Source organism: Alosa pseudoharengus, unplaced genomic scaffold (genome assembly GCF_046254945.1).
Source record: "Alosa pseudoharengus isolate Yale_2024_CS ecotype anadromous, Long Island Sound unplaced genomic scaffold, YU_APseudo_1.1 YU_APseudo_1.1_scf_20, whole genome shotgun sequence".
NCBI lineage: Eukaryota > Metazoa > Chordata > Actinopteri > Clupeiformes > Clupeidae > Alosa > Alosa pseudoharengus.
In genome coordinates, this window is record NW_027468664.1 from 27,905,366 (window position 1) to 27,930,365 (window position 25,000).

Below are 25,000 nucleotides of genomic sequence, written 5' to 3' on the forward strand. Positions count from 1 at the left end.
TCCAACGCTGATGTAAAATTAAATCAAGATGTCCTCACTTGTGTTGTACTACGCAGAGGTTTGTCAGCTGGAGCCTATGCAGAGTAAATAGACTGGCACCCTTTGGATAGTTATGTTTGATCTGGGCAGACTAGAATAGGGTCTAGCTCTGTGTGTAGTAAAATATTGTGTGTAGGTGTGTGAGGCTTGATGGTGTTTTATGCCCCCAACGTCGTCTTCCAGGCAGCGATGCCACCACTGACTTAAAGGCACCTAATCCTAAACCTAACCCCAACCCTAACCCTAACCTTAACCCATGCCTAACCCTAGCGCCTTCCAGGCAGCACTGCCTTGAAGACAACGTTGGGGGCATAAAATACCAAGAAACGTGTGTGAGCTGATGTTTGGTGAGCGTTCTGGTGCATAATGGCTTCTGTGCATCACCTGGGTGGGTGCTACACGTTGGTGGTGGTTAGTGAGGTTCCCCCTTCACTTAATAGTGCTTTTTCGGTGCCTTGAAAGCATTATATAAGTGCAAAGTGTTGTTGTTGTTAGGTACTCTGAGTGATGTTAGTTGTCTTCTGTCTGAACCTGTCTCCATGTAAGCTGTGCGTGCGTGCATGTGTTTGTGCATGTGTGTGTGTGTGTGTGTGTGTGTAGTTAAGTTAATACCTGTGCTTGTGCCTGCACCTCACCCACTCCCTCTCCCTTGCCTGCAGGAGGAAGCTGTGCTGACGGACCCCCTGACAGACGAAGCCCCGCCCAGCACAGAGGAGCCCTCCGCCGCCTTCTACGAGGACTTCCAGGAGCGGAGAGGCCAGGCCATCGCTGCTAAAGCGCGCGAGATCGAGAAGGTTGGTGTCCACACTGCCCAGGAGATGACCTAGATCTGGAATTCTAGATGCTAGAAGCTAGAATGACTAGATGTTGGTGACACTAAAAGCTAGAAGCTACCAAGCTTGTATGAGTAGCTTGGCTAGTTGAAAGAAAGCTGTGTGTGTGTGTGTGTGTGTGTGTGTGTGTGTGTGTGTGTGTGTGTGTGTGTGTGTGTGTGTGTGTGTGTGTGTGTGTGTGTGTGTGTGTGTGTGTGTGTGTGTGTGTGTGTGTGTGTGTGTGTGTGTGTGTGTGTGTGTGTGTGTGTGTGTGTGTGTGTGTGTGTGTGTGTGTGTGTGTGTGTGTGTTAATCCTGCACACAAACAGAGGCATTATCCTGTGCTCTCAGTTGTCATTGTTCCTTCTCTCAGTCTCTCCACAGAGAAGCTGAAAGTCTGTTGTTCTGGTACTTGAGGGAAATAATTGGATTATACCGCAAGGCTCCCCTCACTTGTCACTCTATGTCCTTCTCCTCCTCTTCCTCTCCTCTCCTCTCCTCTCTTCTCTTCTCTTCTCCTCTCCCTTCCTTGCCACACTCTTACTTTCTTTTCCTCCTCTCCTCTCCTCCTTTCCTCCTCTTCTCCTCTTTTCCTTACTCCTTAACTGTGATGTTGAAGCCAGGGAGAGGTGTCTGAGTCCGAGTCTTTCTGTCTGTGTGGGTCAACAAGAGATGTGTGAGCCAACAAGAGATGTGTGGGTCAACAAGAGATGTGTGGGTCAACAAGAGATGTGTGAGCCAACAAGAGATGTGTGGGTCAACAAGAGATGTGTGAGCAAACAAGAGATGTGTGGGTCAACAAGAGATGTGTGGGTCAACAAGAGATGTGTGGGTCAACAAGAGATGTGTAGGTCAACAAGAGATGTGTGAGCCAACAAGAGATGTGTGGGTCAACAAGAGATGTGTGGGTCAACAAGAGATGTGTGGGTCAACAAGAGATGTGTGGGTCAACAAGAGATGATGAATCTGAGCAACAGAAGAGCACAAAGTGCTCTCTCTTTTTTTCCCTTTATGACATCATTCCCTGTGTTCTAGGTCAGGCGGTGATGATTGTGCTGTGCCGCTGAGTCTTGGAACATGATTTCCCAGTAACAAAGATGGTGTGAAGGAAGCATGGCGGGAGGGGGGGAGGGGGGTTGTGGGGGGGAGAGCCACCACAGCAGGCAATAGTAAACATGGACATGGAGTCAGTCCATGCACTGTTATTAAACCTACCACTTTGCCCTCTCTCTCTCTCTCTCTCTCAAATTCAAATTGAAATAGCCTTACCATTCACTGTTCGTTCACTGACTGTTCATGTTCTCTCTATGTGTTCTGTTAAAACTCATTTACATTCTCTCTCTCTCTCTCTCTCTCTCTCTCTCTCTCTCTCTCTCTCTCTCTCTCTCTCTCTCTCTCTCTCTCTCTCTCTCTCTCTCTCAAATCCATTTCCCCCTTCACGGCCCTACTTCTCTCCCTCCATCTCTGTCATTCTCTCTCTATCTCTCTCTCTCTCTCTCCCACCCTTTCTCTCTGGGTCTCTTTAAACCCGAGACAGCGATCGGAGCGCTGCCCGGAGTGAAGCGTCAGGCCTCCCGTGGCAACCCGACCCACTGCGAGCGCTCGCTGACTCTGCACATTCCCCCCCACCTCCCCCTACCCCACCCCGCCCCAAACACCCCTCTCAGAGAAAATGTGAAAAACATGTTTAATGTGGAGCGGTGTGTGTGTGTGTGTGTGGGGGGGTGGAGTGTTGCGCTGTGTAGTCCCCCAACAGCCTGTGCCAAGTGCTTTTTGAAAGCCATTTAGACGGAATTTAAATCATTCGCTTTTCTTCTTAAATGTCATTGCGTCGCATTCCTTGTTTTATGTTTATGACTATCTGTGTTTATTTGAAGCAACTGTTGCCATGCATTTCACTGAAGGATCATAGACTGCCTTTCAAACCACTCTCCTCCTCCTCCCCCTTTCCTTCCCCTCTCCTCCTCCTCCTCCTTTACTCCCCCTCTTAACCTTCTCCTCCTCTCTTCTTCTCCTCCTCCTCCTCTCATCCTCCTCATATCCTCCTCTTCCTCCTCCTCCTCCTCTCCTCTCCTCTCCTCCCCTCCCTCCTTCTCCTCCTCCTCCTTCTCCTCCAGGGCCTTGGGTTTCTCTCCATATACATGACAAATTGAGGTGTGTTTGGATTTCCCCGCCACTACACGCATAGTTCAGTGACATTATATGGATACCTCTCTGGTCCCGAGCCCTCTCATTTCCCACTACACACACACACACACCGTAATGTTTTACTGTTTAACACACACACACACCGTAATGTTTCAATGTTTAACACACACACACCGTAATGTTTCACTGTTTAACAAGTGTCAACCAGATGTTTAGCTTTCCCCTCAATCTGGTCTAGCCATCTCATCCCTCGCGCACGCAACACACACACACACACATGCACATGCACCCTACTCGCTGTATGTGTATACCCATGGCTTTCTCACAAAAGCATTTATACACCTTGGCGTGTGTGTGTGTGTGTGTGTGTGTGTTCGTGTGTATGAGATTTGTTTTTCTTGCCAAGTAAAAGTGCAGCCAGAGCCATACTGTGTGTGTATCAATCAGGCTGCAGAGGTGGAAGTGGATTTGGTTTACTTTGGCAGCAGCACAAGCCTCCCCCTCCTGTCCCACCAGAGCACTTAGCTGGAGCACTCTTTCTGTTTCGACAGTCTCTCTCTCTCTCTCTCTCTCTCTCTCTCTCTCTTTCTTTCTTTCTTTCTTTCTTTCTTTCTTTCTTTCTTTCTTTCTTTCTTTCTTTCTTTCTTTCTTTCTTCTCTCTCTCTCTCTCTCTCTCTCTCTCTCTCTCTCTCTCTCTCTCTCTCTCTCTCTCTCTTTCTTTCTTTCTTTCTTTCTTTCTTTCTTTCTTTCTTTCTTTCTTTCTTTCTTTCTTTTCTTTCTTTCTTTCTTTCTTTCTTTCTTTCTTTCTTCTGCTCTCTTCTCTCTCTCTCTCTCTCTCTCTCTCTCTCTCCTCTCTCTCTCTCTCTCTCTCTCTCTCTCTCTCTCTCTCTCTCTCTCCTCTACTTGCTCCTCACTCTCTCCTTCATGTCTCTCTTAGACATGCATACGCTTTCTTTAACTTTCCCTCCTTCCTCTTCTTTCATTCCCTCTCTCTCCCTCTCTCTCTACCTCCTTTCTCCCCCACTCCCTCCCTCCTTCCCTGTGCTGGCTTGTCCATCATGTGTGTTGGTAAAGCCCATGTCCTGATTGAAATTGAGCAGCAGGTTAAGTGTGTGGTTTCGGCTTTCTCTCTCTCTCTCTCTCTCTCTCTCTCTCTCTCTCTGTCTCTAAGTCTCCATTCTTCATCTCCCTCCATCCACCTTGTGCACTGGTGGATGTTCCCCTCCCCCACAGAAAGATGGCGGGCGAGACGTCTCTCAACAGCTGCGAGGGCCCGCATGGAGACCGCTCGCTGGCCTGGCCTTGCCGGCTGGCTGCATTAGTGGAGGTGTGATGGCGGCTTCTGTTGCCTGCCTGTCTGAGCTCAAGGCCCAGTAGCAATCCCAGGGTCATGGGTTTGAGTCCCACCGTGGCCGAGTTCAGTCTAAAGTAGAAGCCTGCTCTGAACTGTGTGTTGCTTGAGTTTAAGCGTTGTTTGTGACCGACTGACTGACTGACTGGGATTTCGGTGTCAGAGATGTGTGTTTGATGTTTGTACACACTCTGCATCAATGAGTGGAGGCAGTTTTTAGAGACTGCTGCTTTTACTCAGTGAGAGTCGCTATAGAGGGTCAGATGTTACTGGTTGCACTTTTAAAAAGTTTAACATGTGAGTTTATGTCGAGATGACAAGACTGTTCATAAGGGCAAAATGCACACGTTCACATACAATGTTAGGTGAGTTCAAACAGTGTTTGAGCATTTTAAATAACAGTGTGGTCAGGAGGAACGTTTTATAGCTTGTGGTGGTTTGAGTTTTAAAGAGTTCAACCTTTTTCAGTTTTAAGAGCCTGGGTTGGGAATGTTGACCTCCCTGTTGCTGTGCTCAAACAACCCCGAAGTGTGAAGCAGCGATCACGAGGATAGAAACACTAGCCTCTTTCTCCATTCTCTGTCTTAAAGTGCAACGTCACGCTTTTGAGTTAATAAACTAAAGTTAATAACACTAAAACTACTTTTTTGCGGTTTTTCTGCCACTGCATTGTGTCGTCTGGTCTCGTCTGGTTTCGTCTCCGAGCTTTAGATGTCTGCTGTTCCCTCGTGGAACACAGAGCATCTCAGTGTTCTATAAAAGAACCTTTGCGACGGAGGGAGAAACATGGAATTCTTTTCAAGTGTGAGGGAGAGACACATAAAGCCTGGGGATGGGAATTGATAGGCTGTCTGTAAAGAAAGACAGACGTTTGAGCTGCGGCTTTGAATGAAAATAATAAGGGCAAATGTAGACAGTAATTTGTATAAAAAAAGAGGAACGAGGCAGATCCGAATATCATTAGCCCCAGTTCACTGCTTTGTTATAAGCCAGTCCTTACCATAATGTATAATTCCTTCATTTCTTCTGCATCTCATTCTCCCAATATTGTAAGGTCATTTGATGTGAAGGAATGATGTCTTTTATGTAAGGATTAAAGGCATGTTATAGGATGCTGATAAAAAGACTTCATTCCTCTTTGAACTTAGTTACATGAACTGAAAATGTCAGAACAAATGGAGAGGGTTGGGTTGGGGGTGGGGGCAGTAGTGAGATGGGAAGTGAATTAGTGCTGAGTAATTACCCTAATAAAGGTCAGTAGACTTGGTTTTGCCCCTCCAATCCCCAATGCTGCATTTGCCCCTATTACCCCCAGTCATAGACACAGGGCACGCATTAAACATTCAGTGTCGGGGCCCGGTCACGAAGTCATGTCATTAAAGCAGCCACGCTTTTCAAAATGCCAGGCAATCCTCCTCACCCCCCTGCCCCTTTCTCTCTCTCTCTCTCTCTCTATCTATCTATCTATCTATCTATCTCTCTCTCTCTCTCTTTCCTTCTTCTTTCTCTCTCTCTCTTTCTTTCTTTATTTCTCTCTCTCTCTCTCTCGCTCTATCTCATGCTTTCTTTCGTTCTTTCTTTTTTTCTGTCTCTCTCTCTCTCTCTCTCTCTCTCTCTCTCTCTCTCTCTCTCTCTCTCTATGCAAACTGCTATCTGTGTGTGGTCATCGTTTTACAGCAATTTGTTATGTAATGAGGTCATTTACAGTGGGTCCTGGCCCGGAGGGGATTGTACGAGCGTTACCCGAGGCAGATAACAGAACAGAACTGCTTATCTGAGATCAATGTGTGCCGTTGTATCATGAAGTTTATCTACAGTACTGTTAAGGTGATTGCTTTAAATACACCTGCAACTTTATGGAGATGGATCTTTTGAAGAGAGCGGAACAGATATTAATCAGTTTCCACACCCAGATATCTATACACCTCACGAATATGATTTCTGACCATTTGTATTGGCCTTGTTCTGTTGCCTGGGTTAAAACAGCATGGTTTTATCACGCACATCCAGGGATAATCCAGGTGCAGGATCGAAGATACGGTTACCAGACAAAGTGAAGATCCGCACACTAGAGGTCCCATTGAAGTATTTTGTATGTAAATAAAAACTACTTCAATGGGAGCTCTACAGTGTGCGGATCTTCACTTTGTCCTGTTGCCTGGGTTAACCTGGAGGAAGAGCTGATGGTTGCCTATGATTTGGCCTCTGGATATAAAAAAGGAGCTAGATAATTTATTAGGTGGGGTTATTAGTCCATCAATCCTGTGTGTGTGTGTGTGCGTGTGTGTGTGTGTGAGAGGGCGAACAGTCAGACTCCACCCTGCTTCCTCTCTTGACCTCCTCGCAGTTCAGCTTGTGCCTTGCTAATTAGGTGATAAGAACACTGTGAGGAGTCATTTCTGGAACTTTATAAACACACACACACACACACACACACACAGACAGAGAGAGAGAGCCTGCCTGGCCTTCCTGTGTACCCCTCTGCTATCTCTCAGACATATCAGCACCACCAGCTCATACAATGCATAGTGGCATGGGAGTACACGGATGTTTGGCCTGATACACACACACTCACACACACACACACACACACACACACACACACACACACACACACTCACTCACTCACACGCTCATATGTACACTCTCAACATCCGCAACTGTGGACATACTCAAGCCTATTGATGTTCATGTGCAAACAAACTAGTATCCTTACACGCATCCACATTTCAAAATTTTTTGTCATGTCATCCTACATCCTACGTACACATATGCATGTATCCAACACACACACACACACACACACACACACACACTCACAAGACATGAATGACAATCCTTCCCCAAACCCTCTATCATATAGCAGGTAGTACACACATTCACACACTCAATCTTGTGTGTGTGTGTGTGTGTGTGTGTGTGTGTGTGTGTGTGTGTAGGTCAGAGTAGCTCTTCCTGTTTGATTGGGTAACAGGGGTGTGGGTACAGGAAGTACGTGAGGGAGTGGGGGGTGGAACCCGGAAATGCCTCTGCCGCCATCCCACATTCTTCTCGTTGTTGTGGCTCAGGTTCTCCACTCTCCTTGGGACTGCCCTGTCCCGTCCGTTTGAACCCAATCAACACACACACACACACACATGCACACACACATGCACACACACGCAGCTCCCTTCTGTTTTGACCCTAATCAAACCCATCCTGGCAACTTTCATGTTTTGATAAAAAAAAATATCTTAAAACTAATCCTATTAACTTTCGATTGTTTAAAAATAGACCTGATTAGGGACTTTTGGCAAGTTGATGCCAAGTCGTTCCAGAAAGCTCCCTTCTTTGTTTGCAAGAAGGCGCAGTCATACAGTAAAGTGGACACATGCACATGCACCCTACTCGCTGTATGTGTATACTCATGGCTTTCTCACAAAAGCATTTATCCACCTTGGCGTGTGTGTGTGTGTGTGTCTATTAATCCTGCACACAAGCAGAGGCATTCTCCTCCATGTGTGTGTGTTGAGGTGTGTGTGTGTGAGAGTGTGTGGGGGGGTGTTCTTGTGAAAACAAGGACACTTGAGTCAAGTGCCTCAACATTAGCACGCCTTTGGGAAAGAGGAAGAAAAACATTTACACTAGCCCAGCGGCGAGGATGAATTTACTGTAAAAAGGTCCCGAGCACGTCTCCTGTTTAGCGTCTCGTTAAGTAGCTAAGAGATCCCTACTTCCCTCAGGAGCATCACGAGTTCAAGGCTTGCTTGTTTTCATCTGTTATGTAAAATGATTTCAGGATCCCTCAACACATACCTAATGTCCATTGCTTAGAGTTATGTTTTTTTTTACCGCCTATTAACCAAAGTTTATACACTTTGGGTCTTGGTTTTTCTACCATGTACCGTAATTTCCCAACTATTAGCTGCGTCTTATACATTGATCTAGCAAAATTTATTCAGCTATGAGGTTAATTCACAGGGGCAGTTAATATGGTATTAATATGGTTTTGTTTCTTTTAACTTGCATAAAACACTGTCCTGCAGCTTATACACAATGTGGTTAATACACAGGATATTACTGTATTAGGAAATTTTGCAACGTCGACTTTTTGTGTTTTTTTAGGCTGTCCCAATGTGAGCAGGGCAGTGTCTGGTGGACTTTTTGCTGTAACGCGGTAATGTAAGGCATTACAAAAAACAATTGGGTAATATTTTACTCAGTACAAACTTCAGTAACGCGCATTACAATGCATTTTAACCTGAAATTAAGGGGTGTTATGTTTTGATACATATTCGCAAACAACTGCGCAAATAGCAGAACGTATCTCCTGTTACTGGTTGAAGATGACTGTGGCTGGCTGCAACTGACTCGATGGACATAAGCCTATACGCTCATTATTTTCAATTTGTCAGTGACAACTAGGATATGAAGAACAGTTAAGTTCACTTTGTGTGTGAAACCGAAAGATCTCTATACCTCGCGAAATAACACAATTAATTTAATGACACATCTAGAGCGGTGCCACGCTAATCTTTTTGATTCTTGATAAAGCATAAATGCTCTTCATGTCAGCTTCGTGCTGTGAACTTGAATTACAGAGAATGAAGGGATGGAAATGTAAAAAAGATGGGGACTTGGACTTAGGTTGCAAAAACAGTGACTTCAGACTTGACTTGCGACTCCACTCAAAAGACTTCAGACTTGACTCGGACTCGAGCTTCGAGACTCCTGAACAAGCTGTATTTCATGCAATTATTGCTTTTTAATCTAAATTTATTCATGCATTTCTATTTTATTTTACTGCTACATATACTTTGTGAAACGTATAACGAGTGGCATGGCCCCTTTGCCATAATGTGCAATGTAACGCATGCGCTATGTGCGCACACTCACAGACATAAATACATTGACCATGGCGACAAGAAGTCCTCCCGGAGTTGTGCCTTTTATCATTACTTTCGGTTACAAAAACTGGTAACACTTTATAATAACTACACACAATTCATCATTTATTAAGCCTTTGTTACTTATTAGTTAATGGTTTATTCATCATTAGTAATGTCTGATTTATCATCAGTAAAGCATTTGTTCACACAGTTATGAATAGTTTGTTCATAGTAAATAAGCCTATATCTTAAACATGTTTATACATTATTGTTAATACTTAATAAATGATGCAATAATATGTTTTTGATTAAGTAATATTTCCATTATTTAACAGTTGTTACATACACATGCACTAATGATTAGTTAGGGTGAGGATACATATTTTATAAACCACTTCCTAATACTATAATTAATAATTAACTCAGGAGTTACAAATGGTTAGTTAATGATATTTTGTAAGCTCATCTAAAGTGAGGATGTGTTATGCCTTGCAAGACATTTACAAATGAATTATAAAGTTTATACTTGCATTTATTCATTTAGCCGACTCTTTCACCCAAAGCGACTTACACATGTCAATGAAATTAAAGGGCAAGGCCACATTGGTGGACGCTGGGGTTTGAACCCCCAACTTTATGGGTTACTGCATGTTAACCCGGCTCCCTATCCACTACACTACCTCTGCCCAGTGGTATTACAACAGTCAATTCAAATATAATATAGATCTGCGTGTTTACTATGAACAAACCATTTTTAACTGTGTGTAAACATGATTTACAGATGAGAATTAATGTAGGAATAATGCTTTACAAATGAAGAATACAGCATTTAATAATAGTTTACAGATGTTTAATAACAGTGTTTAGTAGAAGAAAACAGAAACTCTTGCATATTTGTAGGGCTTTCTATCTGGGCCAAGGTAGTGTAGTGGATAAGGAGCTGGACTAGCATGCAACAGCCTGAAAAGTTGGGGGTTCAATTCCCGGCTTTCACTGTTATGTCAATGGCCTTCAATTTAATTGACATGTGTACGTCTCTTGTCTGCTAAATGAATGAATGTGAATGTAATCTTTACAACTCCTTTGAAAATGTGTTGCAAGGCATAGAAAGTCCTCACTTTAGATAAGCTCACAAAATATAATTAACTAACCACTTGTAACCCCTGAGTTAATCATGAATTGTAGTATTAGGAAGTGGTTTATAAAATATGTATCCTCACCCTAACTAATCATTAGTGCATGTGTATATTGCATAATTGATTAAGTATTAACAATAATTCATAAACATATTTTAGATATAGGCTTATTTACTATGAACAAACCATTTATAACTGTGTCTACAAATACTTTATTTATGAGAATTAACATAGGAACAATGCTTTACAAATGATGAACAAAGCATTTTGTAATAGTTTGCAACTGGTTTATAATAAGACAATGATTTCATTATAAGTGGTTGTTTCATTACTTATTAAGTATAAATCATGTACTTACAAACATATTTTTTGGATAGGCTTATTTACTATGAACAAACCATGTATAATTGTATGAACAAATGCTTTACAAATGCTTTACTGATAATTATGTATGAACAAGAAATTACTAATGATGAACAAACCATTAACTAATAAGTAACAAATGCTTAATAAATGATGAATTGTGTGTAGTTATTATGAAGTGTTACCCAAAAACTTTGTGCACAGAGGAAATTAGCGAACAGCTACATGCAAGGTGTGTGGCACCAGGATAAATTATGCCTATTCAACAACGTCTGATTTCATCAGGTATCTCCAAACGCACCCAGATAGGTCAGTCACTTAGGCCTAGCATATATCGTCACAGGTGACAAGCTAACCATCGCAAAATGTTGTGCTAATGCTGGGAATAGGCAGGGATGGGCAAAAATATCAGAATGTATTTCAAAATAAAATACCTAATACCCTCATTTTTAATGTATCAAAATAAACTACAAAATACAGTAACCATATGTAGCAAAATAAAATACCGTATTTTTGTATTTTAGAAAATACTCAAAATACTTTTTTCAAGGAAGTATGGAAGCACTGCAAAAAAAGCTTTTTTTTTTATCCCAAACATTTAGCCTATTAAAACAGTAAAAAACAATACTATTTGGCCCGTCATACCAAATAGTATACCGTATGCAAGTTCATGTAGTGTGATCAGAAGTATAATTCAAGAATTTACATTTACATTTAGTCATCTAGCTGATGCTTATCCAAAACGACTGACCGAGCTTTCAATTAACCACATTATAATCACTAGGCCAAAATCATAATTGTGTATCTGTGCCGAATTTCGTAATTCAAGTCCAGTGCAGAACTGAATAAGAAAATCATAAGGCTATGTATCTTGAAGTTCCAGTATGTGAGAAACTTGATATACCTTAATATCTCCAACCTCAAGTATGCAGCTAATAAGGAAATATAATTGTTATTTAATTAACTGTGGAATGCAGAAAAGGATGCTACAAGGAAGGGAATTCAAACACACTCAACACCTTACCATCTATTGATGTCATTGTGGTTCATTGAGATATCTGACACTTTTTTCTGTTAAAGATTGGCATGGAGACAATAGGACATGGTTGCCTTTGTCGGTGTCCTTATGTGAACTTGCACAGGTAAACTTGCTCATCTTTACTTGCGTATGACTTCACACCAGTGCTTCAGACCAGAGCTGATGCTTCAACAATATCCGTCACTGAAAAGCTGTGAGTGTCTTTGAACACAGCTGTTCTCACATTAGCTGATTGTGATAAAAATAAACCATTGTTGCCTAATTACCAATTATTCATTACACCTGTGTGTAGTATCTGCTTTTTTTAGTGTTTTTCACATATAGTATTTTGCAGTATTTTTAAAATACAAAAATACACACCAATAAAGTATTTTGATACAAAATGCAGAGCCATTTCCTTCAACCCAATAAAATACAAATGACAAAATACTATTTTGTATTTGAAATACATATTACATGTTTCAGAAATACTACCCATCCCTGGGAACAGGCAGATTACATCTTTATAGTTGGCCATATGATGACATACTTAGGTTAATACTGTATTTCAGCAGTTAGGGCACCAAAATGGCCAGCAGCGGCACTGTGTAGCCTATCTTGACAAGTTTTGGGTTACAATATACAGGTAGTGGGCTCTCTGTTGATTTTACTGAATCCATGGCTGACGAACAGTATAGTCTCAGTACGAAAGGAACTTAGAACTGCTGAGAGGAAATGGCGTAAATCCAGAGATGGAAATTATCTTAGTAACTACCAGTCTTTGCTGTCATCCTTTTCATCCACTGTTACACTTGCAAAAAAGGCATTCTATCAAAGCAAGATTGAGAGCGCCACTGACAGTAGAAAACTTTTTTCTACTTTCAAATCTCTTCTCAATCCTCCACCACCACCATCAACTACTTCACTGTCAGCAGATGACTTTGCAAAATTTTTCACTGAAAAAGTTGCTAAAATAAGTGCTCAGTTTGATGCTCCTATAAGGAGGGCTTTGCCTTGTGTTAGTATGACCACATCATTGGACTCTTTCTCTCCTCTTGATGAGGAAGCAGTCTCTCAATTGCTTCAGCGAAGTCGTCCAACAACATGCCCATTAGATCCTGTCCCGTCCACTCTTCTACAGTCTATCTCACCCGCTGTTCTACCAGCAATCACACATGTATTTAATGCTTCACTCAGTTCTGGAATAGTTCCTTATTCTTTTAAACATGCTAGGGTTACACCTCTGCTAAAGAAAAGTACACTTAATCCAACTAAGGTGAAGAACTACAGGCCTGTCTCCCTTCTTCCTTTCTTGTCAAAGGTTTTGGAGAAAGTGGTCTTCAAGCAAGTTTGTGACTTTCTTCATCAGAATAATCTACTAGACCCTATGCAGTCTGGTTTCAAGAGTGGTCATTCTACTGAAACTGCTCTTCTGTCTGTGACTGAGCAGAGGACTTTTCTCAATGCTTCAGTCATCAGTATTAATTCTACTAGATTTATCTGCAGCCTTTGATACTATTCACCATGACATTCCCCTATATATACTATCTGAACTGGGAATTTCTGGAAAAGCTCTTGATTGGTTTGAATCTTACCTTAAAGGGTGTTCTTTCAACGTGTCTTGGCAGGGACAGGTATCTAAGTCTCATGACCTCACCACAGGTGTGCCTCAGGGATCAGTATTAGGACCCTTGCTTTTCTCTATTTACACCACTTCCTTAGGTGATACCATTCGCTCCCATGGATTTGACTGTCACTGTTATGCAGACGACACTCAACTTTACCTGTCTTTCCCACCTGATGACTCTAGTGTTTCCCACCGGATTTCTGCATGCCTTAAGGATATTTCAGCCTGAATGAAAGATCGGCACCTTCAGCTTAATCTCTCAAAAACAGAGTTTTTGGTGTTTCCAGCTAAAACAGCTATTCCCCAACAGATTAACATCCAGCTAGATCGGCACGAAACTTGGGCGTTGTAATTGATGACCGACTTAACTTCTCTGAGCATATAGCTTCTATTGCAAAATCATGTCGGTTTATGCTTTACAACATTAGGAAGATCAGACCTTATCTGACACAAGATTCCACACAACTTCTTGTTCAGACCATGGTCATCTCTAAGCTGGACTATTGTAATTCACTATTAGCTGGCTTACCCGCTTGTGTAACAAGATCATTACAGCTGATTCAGAATGCTGGAGCACGCCTGGTCTTCAATCAGCCAAAGAGGAAACATGTAACTCCTCTCCTAGTTACTCTCCATTGGCTCCCTATAGTAGCCAGAATTAAATTTAAATAGGACACTAACTGGATCTGCTCCTAGTTATTTTAATTCAATAATCAAGCCTTACATCCCCAACCGCCCACTGCGGTCTTCTGGTGAGCGTCTGTTGTGTCGACCAGTCATGAAAACTGGGTCTAATTCCAGTCTCTTTTCTTCAGTGGTTCCATGTTGGTGGAATAAATTGCCCAGTGCTCTCCGTTCCTGTGGTAGTTTTGGGTCGTTTAAGAGGGGTCAACATATACTTAGTTGTTTAAGCGCTTATGTGTTATGGTTTGTATAATGTTGTTTTATTTCAATTGGGCTGTTAATTAATTTGACATTATTGTTTATTATTGATATTCTCCCTAATGTAGTCTTAGCATGTCATTGTTTTTATATTATTGATTGAATGGACATTATTGTTTTATTACTGCCTTTCCCCTTTTTTTTCCATTGCTTTTTATTAGGCTATTGATTGAATTGATATTATTGTGTATTATAACTATTCTCCTTATTATGACCGCCGCGCAGCGAAGCGGCGGTCATATAGGTTTAGTCGAGACACTGAAAGACCGGGGTACACGAAACTTGGTGGGCATGTAACCCCACATGGATAGCACGGAACCATCGTTTTTCGTTTTAATCTGTAGCCCCCCCCGCTGGACTGGACCCCCGAAAGGAGGGTAGGGCAGACACAGTTTTCTGTGAATATCTCGAGAACCGTAGGGTTTAGGAGGACCATTTTTTTTTTGTATGTTGATCTCAAGGGGCCATGTCAACCCATTCCATAACCACTCATTTCATGTATAGCGCCACCTAGTTAAACACAAAAAAGTAAAAATGAGGTGTTGTAATCGCAGGTATCTGTGACCTAACATAGTCAAAACTGCACGAAATTGGAAGTGTAGGATCATTATGACACCCTCTGTATGCACGGCAAGTTTCGTGGAATTCCGTTCATGGGGGGCCACACAATAAATTAATTTATGTTACTATACACCAACTGGCCTGTAGGTGGCCAGAGACAGTTTTCTGGGAATATCTCGAGAACCGTAGGGCCTAGGAGGTCCAACTTTTTTATGTATGTTGGTCTTAAGGGGGCATGTCAACCCATCCCATTACCACTTATTTCATGTATAGCGCCACCTAGTTAAAAATTAAAAAGCAAAAAATTAGGTGTTTTTATCACAATATCTCTGGCTGACGAGGTCAAAACTGCACAAATTAAAAATGTAGGATCATTATGACACCCTCCGAATGCATGCCAAGTTTTGTGTACTTTCGTTCATGGGGGGCCTTACAATAAAATAATGTATGTGTACATTTAGTGACGTACACCAACAAGGATTCCCGGGACACTGAAAGACCGGGGTACACAAAACTTGGTGGGCATGTAACCCCACATGGATAGCATGGAACCGTCGTTTTTCGTTTTGATCTGTAGCCCCCCCGCTGGACTGGACCCCCCGAAAGGAGGGTAGGGCAGACACAGTTCCACACCATTTTTTTCCATATATTTGCCTCCAGGGGTCATGTTAACCCATTTCATGTGCAACAGATACACACACACACACATACATTCACAGTAATCATACGTATGACACATACTCACACAGTAGACATTTAGTAGACGCTTGCATGCACGGGCACATACGCAGGCACACACACAAGCACGCACACACACACACACACACACCCACACACAACATAAACATGTACATGCACACATGCTCACAATTCAAGAATTTCTCTGAATTATGAACAGGCAAGATGGAGGTGGGGTTGTATAAAATGAATTTTACATGTGAAATCTATGAACTAATCATGTTTTGGTACTTGTTGTCTAGCAGATATCAGTGAGAATTGAGTGTGGATAATGCAATTTAGTGAGACAGATTCATATAGGCCTTTCAGCGTGATTTATTTTTGTGGAAAAATGTGCTGGACTGGGCGGCGGTCATATTTTGTACCGCTCTGCGGTACATCTAGTTATATTTGTCGCTTTGGACAAAGGCGTCTGCTGAATCCATAACCATAACCATAACCATAATGAGTAGGCCTAAGCCTAAAGTTACAGCATTTCTATCACAATTGACCAGACTTCGACCTTTTGTCTGCTTTTAACAACATTCTGGCTATGATTGTTCCTTGTATTGCATCATGAGCCATCACTGCGCCTATTGCATTCTACTGTTGTTTGCCTTAAGCCTAGCTCAGTCATTATGTTATACCACATCACCCTCCATTAGAAGTGCAATGAGCTGCATTGAGCATAATAAACTGCATTTAGAATTCCAAATCCATATTTCTAGATATTTTGGTAAAAGTAACTTAAAAGTAATACAATAGTAGTGTAATGCCTTACAATTCAGAGGCAGTAATATTATAATGTAACAAATTACTTTGAAATGACAGTAATAAGTAATACATAATACATTGCAATTTTGAAGTAACTTGCCCAACACTGATCCTGTGTATAATAATGATGAAACGTATATACCGGTACTGGCACTGTAAGATGTGTGGGAGTTAAACCGTCTGCGTACTGTAAGGAATGAGTGTCTGGGATAAGTCTGTATCGCACAGTCCAGAGCTGCTTTAAGGTTAGCCTGTTAGCCTGAAGCTTCCCCTGGGTCCGTGTTAGGCTGACAGACAAACCAACTGAACCAAAGCCATAACCTCACTGGCAGAAGTAATAATGAAAGTATGTATTTGCACTGTAAGACGTGTTGGATAAATGAACAAATCTAAACACAAGATTCAGATGCATTCCAGAGTGCAGGGCTGTGTGTGTGTGTGTGTCTGTGTCTGTGTCTGTGTCTGTGTCTGTGTCTGTGTCTGTCTGTGCGCTGTGAGTAGTGCAGAGTGGCGACTGGCGAGTGCTGAAGGCATAAGCTATGAGCCTTTATTTGGTTTCTTAACTCGGAGGTGAGCCAACACTCCACATCTGTTTACTGTCCGGAGGTACTACAGTGACACGTCTGTCTGTGTGCGTTTGCGTGTGCGTTTGTGTTTTCGTGTGTGTGTGCATGCACATGTATGTGTCTGTAGGTCTATTGTCTGTTTGCCTAAATGTGTGTGTAGTTTTTGTCTCTCTCTCTCTCCTCTCTCTCTCTCTCTCTCTCTCTCTCTCTCTCTCTCTCTCTCTCTCTCTCTCTCTCTCTGTATGTGTGTGTGTGTTTGCTTGCTACACATGTGTAAATCTCATAGCCCTTCTATCATCGGACTGTATTTTCAGCCTCACTCTAGCAGCAGCTGACCATCTGAAGCCCTCGGCCAATGTGGTGTGTGTGTGTGTGTGTGTGTGTGTGTGAAAGGGTTAAGATGAGGTTACCACAACCTGAAGTGTCCTCACTCCCACTCACCCCCACGCCCAAAACACACACACACAAAACTGCCATACACACTCACACAGAGTGACACACACACGCATACACACAAACCCTCCATTTACATCCACACAGAGACACACACACACACACACACACACACACACACACACAAACCCTCCATTTACATCCACACAGAGAGAGACACACACACACACACACACACACACAAACCCCCCATACACATTTACACAGAGATAGACACACACACACACACACACACACACACACACACATTCCTGGTGTGTGATGCTCAGCTGTGGTCTGTCCTCAAGTAGGTTGCCTGAGGGCCTCTGCCCATTTCCTGGATGTGCTTGGCTAGCGTAGCCGTAGCCTAGCTCGCCCCCTGTTTCTCCCGCTTCTGGAATGTTCTAATGAAACCCCACTGCCTGACTTTAATGGCCCCCAGTAATGACTCTCATGGCAGAGTACTGTAATTAAGGTGCTCCACATCTCTCTCTCTCTCTCTCTATCTCTCTCTCTCTCTCTCTCTCTCTCTCTCTCTCTCTCTCTCTCTCACTCTCTCGCTCTATCACTCTATCACTGTCTTGGTCTGTCTTTCCTCGTGCTTTCCTCGTGTCAGCTGGCTGTCTTCAGTAGTGATCTCTACAGATTTATTTTGCCTCTACTTCCCTCTCTCTCTCTCTCTCTCTCTGTCTCTCTCTTTCTCTCTCTATCTCTCTCTATCTCTCATTCTCTCACACGTTGTGTGTGTGTATGTGTATGTGTGTGTGTGGGTGATCAGTACAGATTTACTGGCACATAAGCCAGCTCATGTGTTCTTGTCTTTGCCTGCAGCTCTCATCAGGGTTTCTGGGAAAACTTCTCTCTCCTGTCTTCTCTCTTCTCTTCTCCTCTCCTCTTTTCTCCTCTCCTCTCCTTTCCATTCCTCTCCACTCTTTTCTTCACTCCTCCTCTCTCTTCTCTCCTCCCCTCTCTTCTCTTCTCCTCTCCACTCCTCTCCTGTCCACTCATCTCCTCTCCTCCCCTCTCCTCTTCGCTCCTGTCTTCTCTCCTCCTTTATTCTGCATCCCTCGTGTTTACTTCTTTACCCCCTCTTGTGTACTTCTCCTAATGCTCCATGTTTCATGTTCTTAGCTGCTCGTTAGTCCAGCTTATTTTCCCCATCCTTCTTACTCCGTGTGTGTGTGTGTGTGTGTGTGTGTGTGTGTGTGTGTGTGTGTGTGTGTGTGTGTGTGTGTGTGTGTGTGTGTGTGTGTGTGTGTGTGTGTGTGTGTGTGTGTGTGTGTGTGTGTGTGTGTGTGTGTGTGTGTGTGTGTGGAAAAGGCCTCTGAGGTGTTGAGATGCATGTCATTTTGAGTAGCCCATGTTTAGGTTGGTCTGAGTTACTCTGCAAATCTGGTTTTGGTGGGTTTGTAGTTTCAACCACCTGAGGCTTTGCCTGTTTTTCATCACACACACATACACACACACACACACACACACACACACACGCACACGCACACGCACACACTGCTAACATGGAGAACCATCGTAGGCAGGCAAAGAGGAATCTGGTTTCAAGTTGCCCCCATTTGGCAACTGTAACATCAGCTGAACTGAACGAAAGACAAAAGAGCCATATGCAGCTCTGTGTGTTTTTAAAAGTGCTAAATGTAAAACATGTATTGTAAAAAATCATAAAATTACCATAATATGCCATCAGAGATTAAAGAAACATTCTTTTCAAATACTGCCTACTTTTTCAAATACTGCCTTCAGTGACAACAATGGTCAGGATATTATTCACAATTCAAACTTTCATTTGCAGCCTGGAAATACTGTTTATGTTTTGAGTTTGTGTTTTGGCCTGTTGCGCCACCCCTGCCAATTTACCAATCACAAAGCTTGTAGCATTTCAACCTTTGGATTGCCAGATTAGCCTACTAAATGCTTTGAAATGTTTTGATTTTGGACTCCAATGTCATTTTAAACGCTAGTGGTCGTATAATACCTTTAACCCATTCGTGCTGGATGCTGCATGACGCAACATTGACCCTCCCGCTGGATGCTGCATAGCGCAATATTGACCCTCCCGCTGGATGCTGCGTAGCGCAGCATGCTTTTTATTTCATGTTTCTAGGTGCTACAGAGGCTTAGATATTACATTTTGGTAGACGTTGACAATTTTTAGTATGTTTTCAGAAAACCCTCAGGAAATAAGGTTATTTAGTCTAGAATGCCATAGGATTCTATAGGCGTTTTTAGCAGGCATTCCAGGCAGAAGAGACCTGCACTGTAACTCCAAAATGCCATGTGGAGTGGAATGGCATGAAGTCTCCCTCCGTGAGGCCTGTTGGGTTGCCATGATGGCGGGTAAACAACATGCCCAGTTTGTTGACTCCTGGGCTGTTGAGACTGTTGTCTGTTTGGGGACGAGCCGTGGCCTTTGCCGGGAATTGGGCAGCAGCGCTAAGCCCCCGGGGACGTGCCGAAACCGGCCGCAGCCAGAGACACAAAGCCTCAGCCGTCTACAGGCCTCTGAGTCACTGCTAAGGAGGAGTTACAGAGATCAGAGCAGACACTAAATCAGCCATCGCCTCTGCCATCATCCACTAACCACCTGTGTGTGTGTGTGTGTGTGTGTGTGTGTGTGTGTGTGTGTGTGTGTGTGTGTGTGTGTGTGTGTGTGTGTGTGTGTGTGTGTGTGTGTGTCCACGGGCTTCAGGTGGACCATGGAGCGCCCAGGCAGGTCATTACATTAAAGGGCATGAGACTTTGTGTGTGTGTGTGGCCCACAGGGTACTGGTGGACTATGGAGCACCAAGGAAGATCATTATGTGAAAGGACATGATTCACTGTCTGTGTGTGTATGTGTGTGCTTGCATACATCTGTGCTTGTGGGAAAGTGCATGACTGGTAGTGTAATGACCAGTGCTTTTGCAGAGATACTTACCAAAATTACACAGTGTGAACCTGTGGTGACTTACCGCAAAAAGGTTGACTCGTCAGCCACTTTTTTCCACCGTGCGAGATTATGAGTCCTCCAGCAAATACTAGCCCATGCGTTTAAATGGAATGATGTAAACAAGGCACGTGTTGTTTGCGTGGAATGTCCATGCATTGACGAAGAGGTCACATCAGGTCACATTCTCCAACGCCTCGAAGTCGGGCGAGTCTAGTGAGTGACCTGAAGATCATGATTTCTATAGCAAATGAACTGGATCGGGTTGAGGAGGTGTGTGAGAACTCGGGCTTTTAAGTGTCCCCTTCAGAGTCAGAAGTAGACATTTACAGTGTGAAGAGCATTGATAATATACCGTAATATTATTAAGTGTCAGACCTCTCTCAATCCTCTTCCTCTGTCAATGTGGGAGTGACTTGCTACTCTGCGTGTTAGTGTGCGTGCGTGCGTGTGTGTGTGTGTGTGTATATGTCTTTTTGCATGTGTGTGTTTTTGCATGTGTGTGTGTGGCAACCTGGGTTTTAATAATGTGTGTTTGTTGTGGCAGGTGTACCGTCAGGACTGCGAGACGTTCGGCATGGTCGTGAAGATGCTCGTCTCCAAGGAGCCCACTCTGGAGAAGCTCCTGCAGGTTCCGCTCAAGGAGAACCTGGGCGACATCCGCGAACGCTGCCTCGACGACCTGCGCAGCTTCATCGCTAGCCTGGACGATATAGCGCGACACGCCGAGCCCTCGGTCTGACCGATTACCTGGTCATGCCTGAGCTCACCTGTTCTCACCTGTCCAGGTTAACCACGCCCCCTCTCCTGGGATTCAGGCAGGTCAATGGGGCCATTCGTTGGCTCCCCCTTTTTGCGATGCAAATAAGACGATGACCGTAACTTCTTTTAAAAATCACTCTCACACTACTGTGTCAAACTAGGATGTAATTGTGTGAAGGCAAGGATGTCAAACGATGTCAAGAGGAGATCTTGATGGTGATTTTTTTTTATTTCTTTTAGAGGGAACCATCAGCAGTTTTCACTGACTTTGTCTGTATTCATGAGTAATTTTTGCTCAGAGTAAATTTCTTTGTTACGCATAACGTTCCATGCAGTACTGTTTTGGATCCTGTTAGTATTTAATGTGTCTCGTTTTGGCAAATTCTGTATGAGATCTGCTACAGTATGTATGGGGGCCGTTAAACCACCCTAAAGTTTGGTTTATTGAATTATTTTGTTAAATGTGTGTTTTTGCTTTTTTGTTTTTTCTACGCAAGTATTACTTTGTGTGATTTTTGTATGATTCTCCCACCCAGCCTGATCAGTTCCTTTGTGCAAAGTGCTCAAAGGTGTCAGAGATGTGAAATGTATTTTATGTGTCCAGACATTCGTCAGAGTTTAATGTGACAGTTGATCAAAGACTCTCACTTCCGGTTACCCATGCTTCAAATCGCTCTGAATTATTGACCATATTTTCCACGTCTTGAAAAAGATTGGAGAAGCTCATAAATTAGCCAGAGACCGAGTTCAGATAGACTTAATGCAGTAGGCGGCTGAAATGTTGATTAATTTTGTGATGTCAACAGACAGCATAGAAAAAGAAGGAAAACTGGTTGAGAAAAAATATTTTTTCTGTTGTTTTTGTAACCAAACTTTGTCATGGACTCAAACTTTCTTCATAATATTTTGTACTGTAACTGACAAAGGAGGAACTCAGAATGTGATTGGGATGAGATGCCATCTTTTTTTTTTGCATTTTGCTTTTGAACTTTAACAATTTATTTCAGCATATAAAATTTGATGATTACTTTAGTTTGGTTTTTATTTCAAATTATTTGTTTTAATCATATGCATCTTCTGCAAATCATATTTGTAAATAAAGTATGACGTGTTTGAAATTATTTGCTTTATGTTCTACAAACTTTTAAGTAATTAAAAATACTTGATGATGCTCATTTTAATTTACATTATAGAAATATGTGCTCATTTATGAACATATTAATTCATTCATTCATGCATTCCTTCAGGCAGTAATTGTTGAAGGAACTGGCAGTAATTTAAAGATACAATCTTCTGTGCCATTCTGTGAAGTACCACAGCTGTCTTGAAACTCTTTATATCATGATATAGGAAAGAAATATGTATAGTGTTTTCGGTCCCATCAACAAACCATCTCTCAGGGACACGTTAGGATAGTTTAGCACAATATTTATTAAAGCTCTCTTTACATTACATGTAAGTTGGAGAACAAAAAAGTTGAATATAGTTACCTGTGGTTTACACACCATATTTTTACCATGGTTACATGTCATCATCATTATTATCATTATTATCATTATTATCGTTATTAATATTTGTTTAACCCAAGGCACGTGCATGTTATTGTCAGAGAATGACTGTTGACATGGGTAGGGCAGACTTTTGCAAACCATTGCAGGCATATTTTCTTTCAATTTTCTCAAACCAGGAAGCAGGTATTGCTATGTACAGCCATATTTTACATGTTTACAAACAAAGTTTAGAGAGGAGAGGTTGGATGGCCCCTTTATAAGAAACACATCAGCTTTGCTTATCATGTTTTACATCAGAAACATAGAAAGGCATTGTTTGACACACTTGTATATAAAAAATAGCAGTATTAAACTTTTAATTTAACAAATATACATGAAAGTTTATTCTATTAAATAATTAGTCTCTAGGTGCTATTGTGACGTCTTTCTTTTCCTATTGGAAACAATGTCTCTATACAATGCACAAAATATTCCTTATGTCTTGAATACTTTGAATGGTTCATACAAACATGAAATATATAAAACATGCTCCTGTTATAAAACAAAACCAAAACAAATTCATGTCATGTTTTCAATAAATCAAAACAATTCTCACGTCATGTCTGTCTGGCTATAAGATTAAATGACCTGGATTTGTGTCTGTGATGACCTTTGACCAGAGGAAGTAATGACTTTGCTACTTCCCTTGTAGTTTAGTCAAGAGAGAACACTGATCTGCGGCTTTGTGATGGTATGCTATAATTTTGTGAGTATACACTTTACATATGTGCTTGTCAATAAAACAGGATGCATATTTTAAACAAACAACATGATTAAATAGGGCATATTGGCACGGAAAGCCATTGTCAGCAACTGCTCTCAAATATTAAAGGATACCTGATGTCTTGTCAAAATGGATGGAGAGTGTAGAAGCTTTTAATAGAGATGACATTTCTTTTTTCTGTGCACTTCGATTGAAGGAGTTTGTTGTCTGGCAGTCTACTAGTGAAGTCGTCTACGAGTCCTCAAATGGCACAACAGGAGATCTTGCTCTAAATACCATATCTTGAAGTGTTCAAAAGTCCAGACAACCAGAGTTTGCATTCTGAGAAGATACAGAAAAAAACACACACACATACACACACATACACTCCTCTTTTTTCATCTGTCCAGTCAGTCTCTGCAGAAGCGTACACACACAAGCGCGTTAGGAGGATGTGAAATGAGGAGATTGTGTTCATTATGAGATAATGCAGTTTTTCCCCCGATGTTTTCCACGTTTTTTCGATTTAGTCCGCAGGTCGTACGGGTGCCCGGTGGACATCGCCGTGACGGGGGTCGGGAGGTCGTCGGCATAGTAGTGCACCCGCTGTGCGCGCGGCCGCGGGATGGGCTGTCCCAGGAAGAAGCCTTCCTCCTCGGACTCGGACGAGGAAGACGAGCACGTGGAGCACCAGTCGTCGTCGTCCTCGTAGTCGTAGTCGTCGCCGTAGAGACCGCGGAAGTGCGCGGCGCGTGCGGCAGCCGCGTGCTGCAGGGCGTAGTCGGACGTGGTGTGTGGGTACGAGAGCTGCCGCTGCGGGGGACCCGGGTGACCGTGGAGACGAGGTTTGGGGTCAGGCCGCAGCTGGTGCTGGTGCTGACCGACCGCTGACGGCGCCGCCAGGTGGTCGTAGCGAGGGCGTACAGGGGCGCGTTCTTGCGGGGGCAAGTGCAGGGCGTTGTCCGAGCGGGTCTTGCGGCCGTGCCGACGCTTGCGGTGGTGGTGCGAGTGGTGCGGCTGCCGCAGCTGGACCGAACGTCGGTCCGGATCGTCCAGGCGGTAGACGCGTCTGCTCGGCCGCTCGCTCATGGGAGCTTGCCGCTGCGTCGCCATGGCCACCGCCTCCCCGTACGCTGCCGCGGCCGCCGCGCCACCGTCCAGCACGTCGTCGGAAAACTTCACCTGCTGCGGCCGCGACTGCGAGCGGGTTCTCCGCAGAACCGGCAAGTGCACCGGCGAGGCCATCTCCTCCGGCAGCCGCCTCGCCTCGCCTCCTGTCCCCACGCTCCTCACCCCCACCACCCTCACCTCCTCCACCACCTCCTCGTCCTCCTCCTCCTCCTCGTCCACCTCCTCCTCTCGGCCGGCGTCCACGTTGTCCAGCTCGGAGCCCAGGCTCTTGAGGGAGTTGGCGCTACGGTGCAGCATGGAGGAGTTGAGCGTGCCCATGTTGCTCAGCTTGTCACAGTCTTCGGGCTCCTCCGGGCCCTTCAGGCCCTGCAGGGAGTACAGCACCTGCCGCTCCTTGCTGTCGCCTTCTACTGACGCACCTGAGAGAGGAACACATGAGAGTCATGACCTGGAGGTTCTTTCACAGAAAAGAAAGTACGTCTATTTCGTTGTCTTTGTACTTGTACTTGCACAATGACAATAAAGTTGAATCTAATCTACTCTAATCTAATCTAATCTAATCT

At 43.3% G+C, this 25,000-nt stretch overlaps 2 protein-coding genes across 2 annotated transcripts in view; one reads left to right on the forward strand and one right to left on the reverse strand.

Moving 5' to 3' along the window:
- The window catches only part of pphln1 (periphilin 1), a 59,571-nt gene extending 37,400 nt beyond the window's left edge, over positions 1–22,171 (forward strand). Inside the window, exons 9-10 of the mRNA XM_076297001.1 lie at positions 699–833; positions 20,839–22,171. Of these exons, the coding sequence (XP_076153116.1) occupies positions 699–833; positions 20,839–21,033 (330 nt within the window). The 3' untranslated portion in view covers positions 21,034–22,171. The remainder of the gene's footprint in view (positions 1–698; positions 834–20,838) is intronic.
- Positions 22,172–22,464: 293 nt separating this feature from the next.
- prickle1b (prickle homolog 1b) overlaps positions 22,465–25,000 on the reverse strand; it is a 42,133-nt gene continuing 39,597 nt past the window's right edge. The window contains exon 8 of the mRNA XM_076297000.1: positions 22,465–24,856. Within this exon, the coding sequence (XP_076153115.1) occupies positions 23,784–24,856 (1,073 nt within the window). The 3' untranslated portion in view covers positions 22,465–23,783. The remainder of the gene's footprint in view (positions 24,857–25,000) is intronic.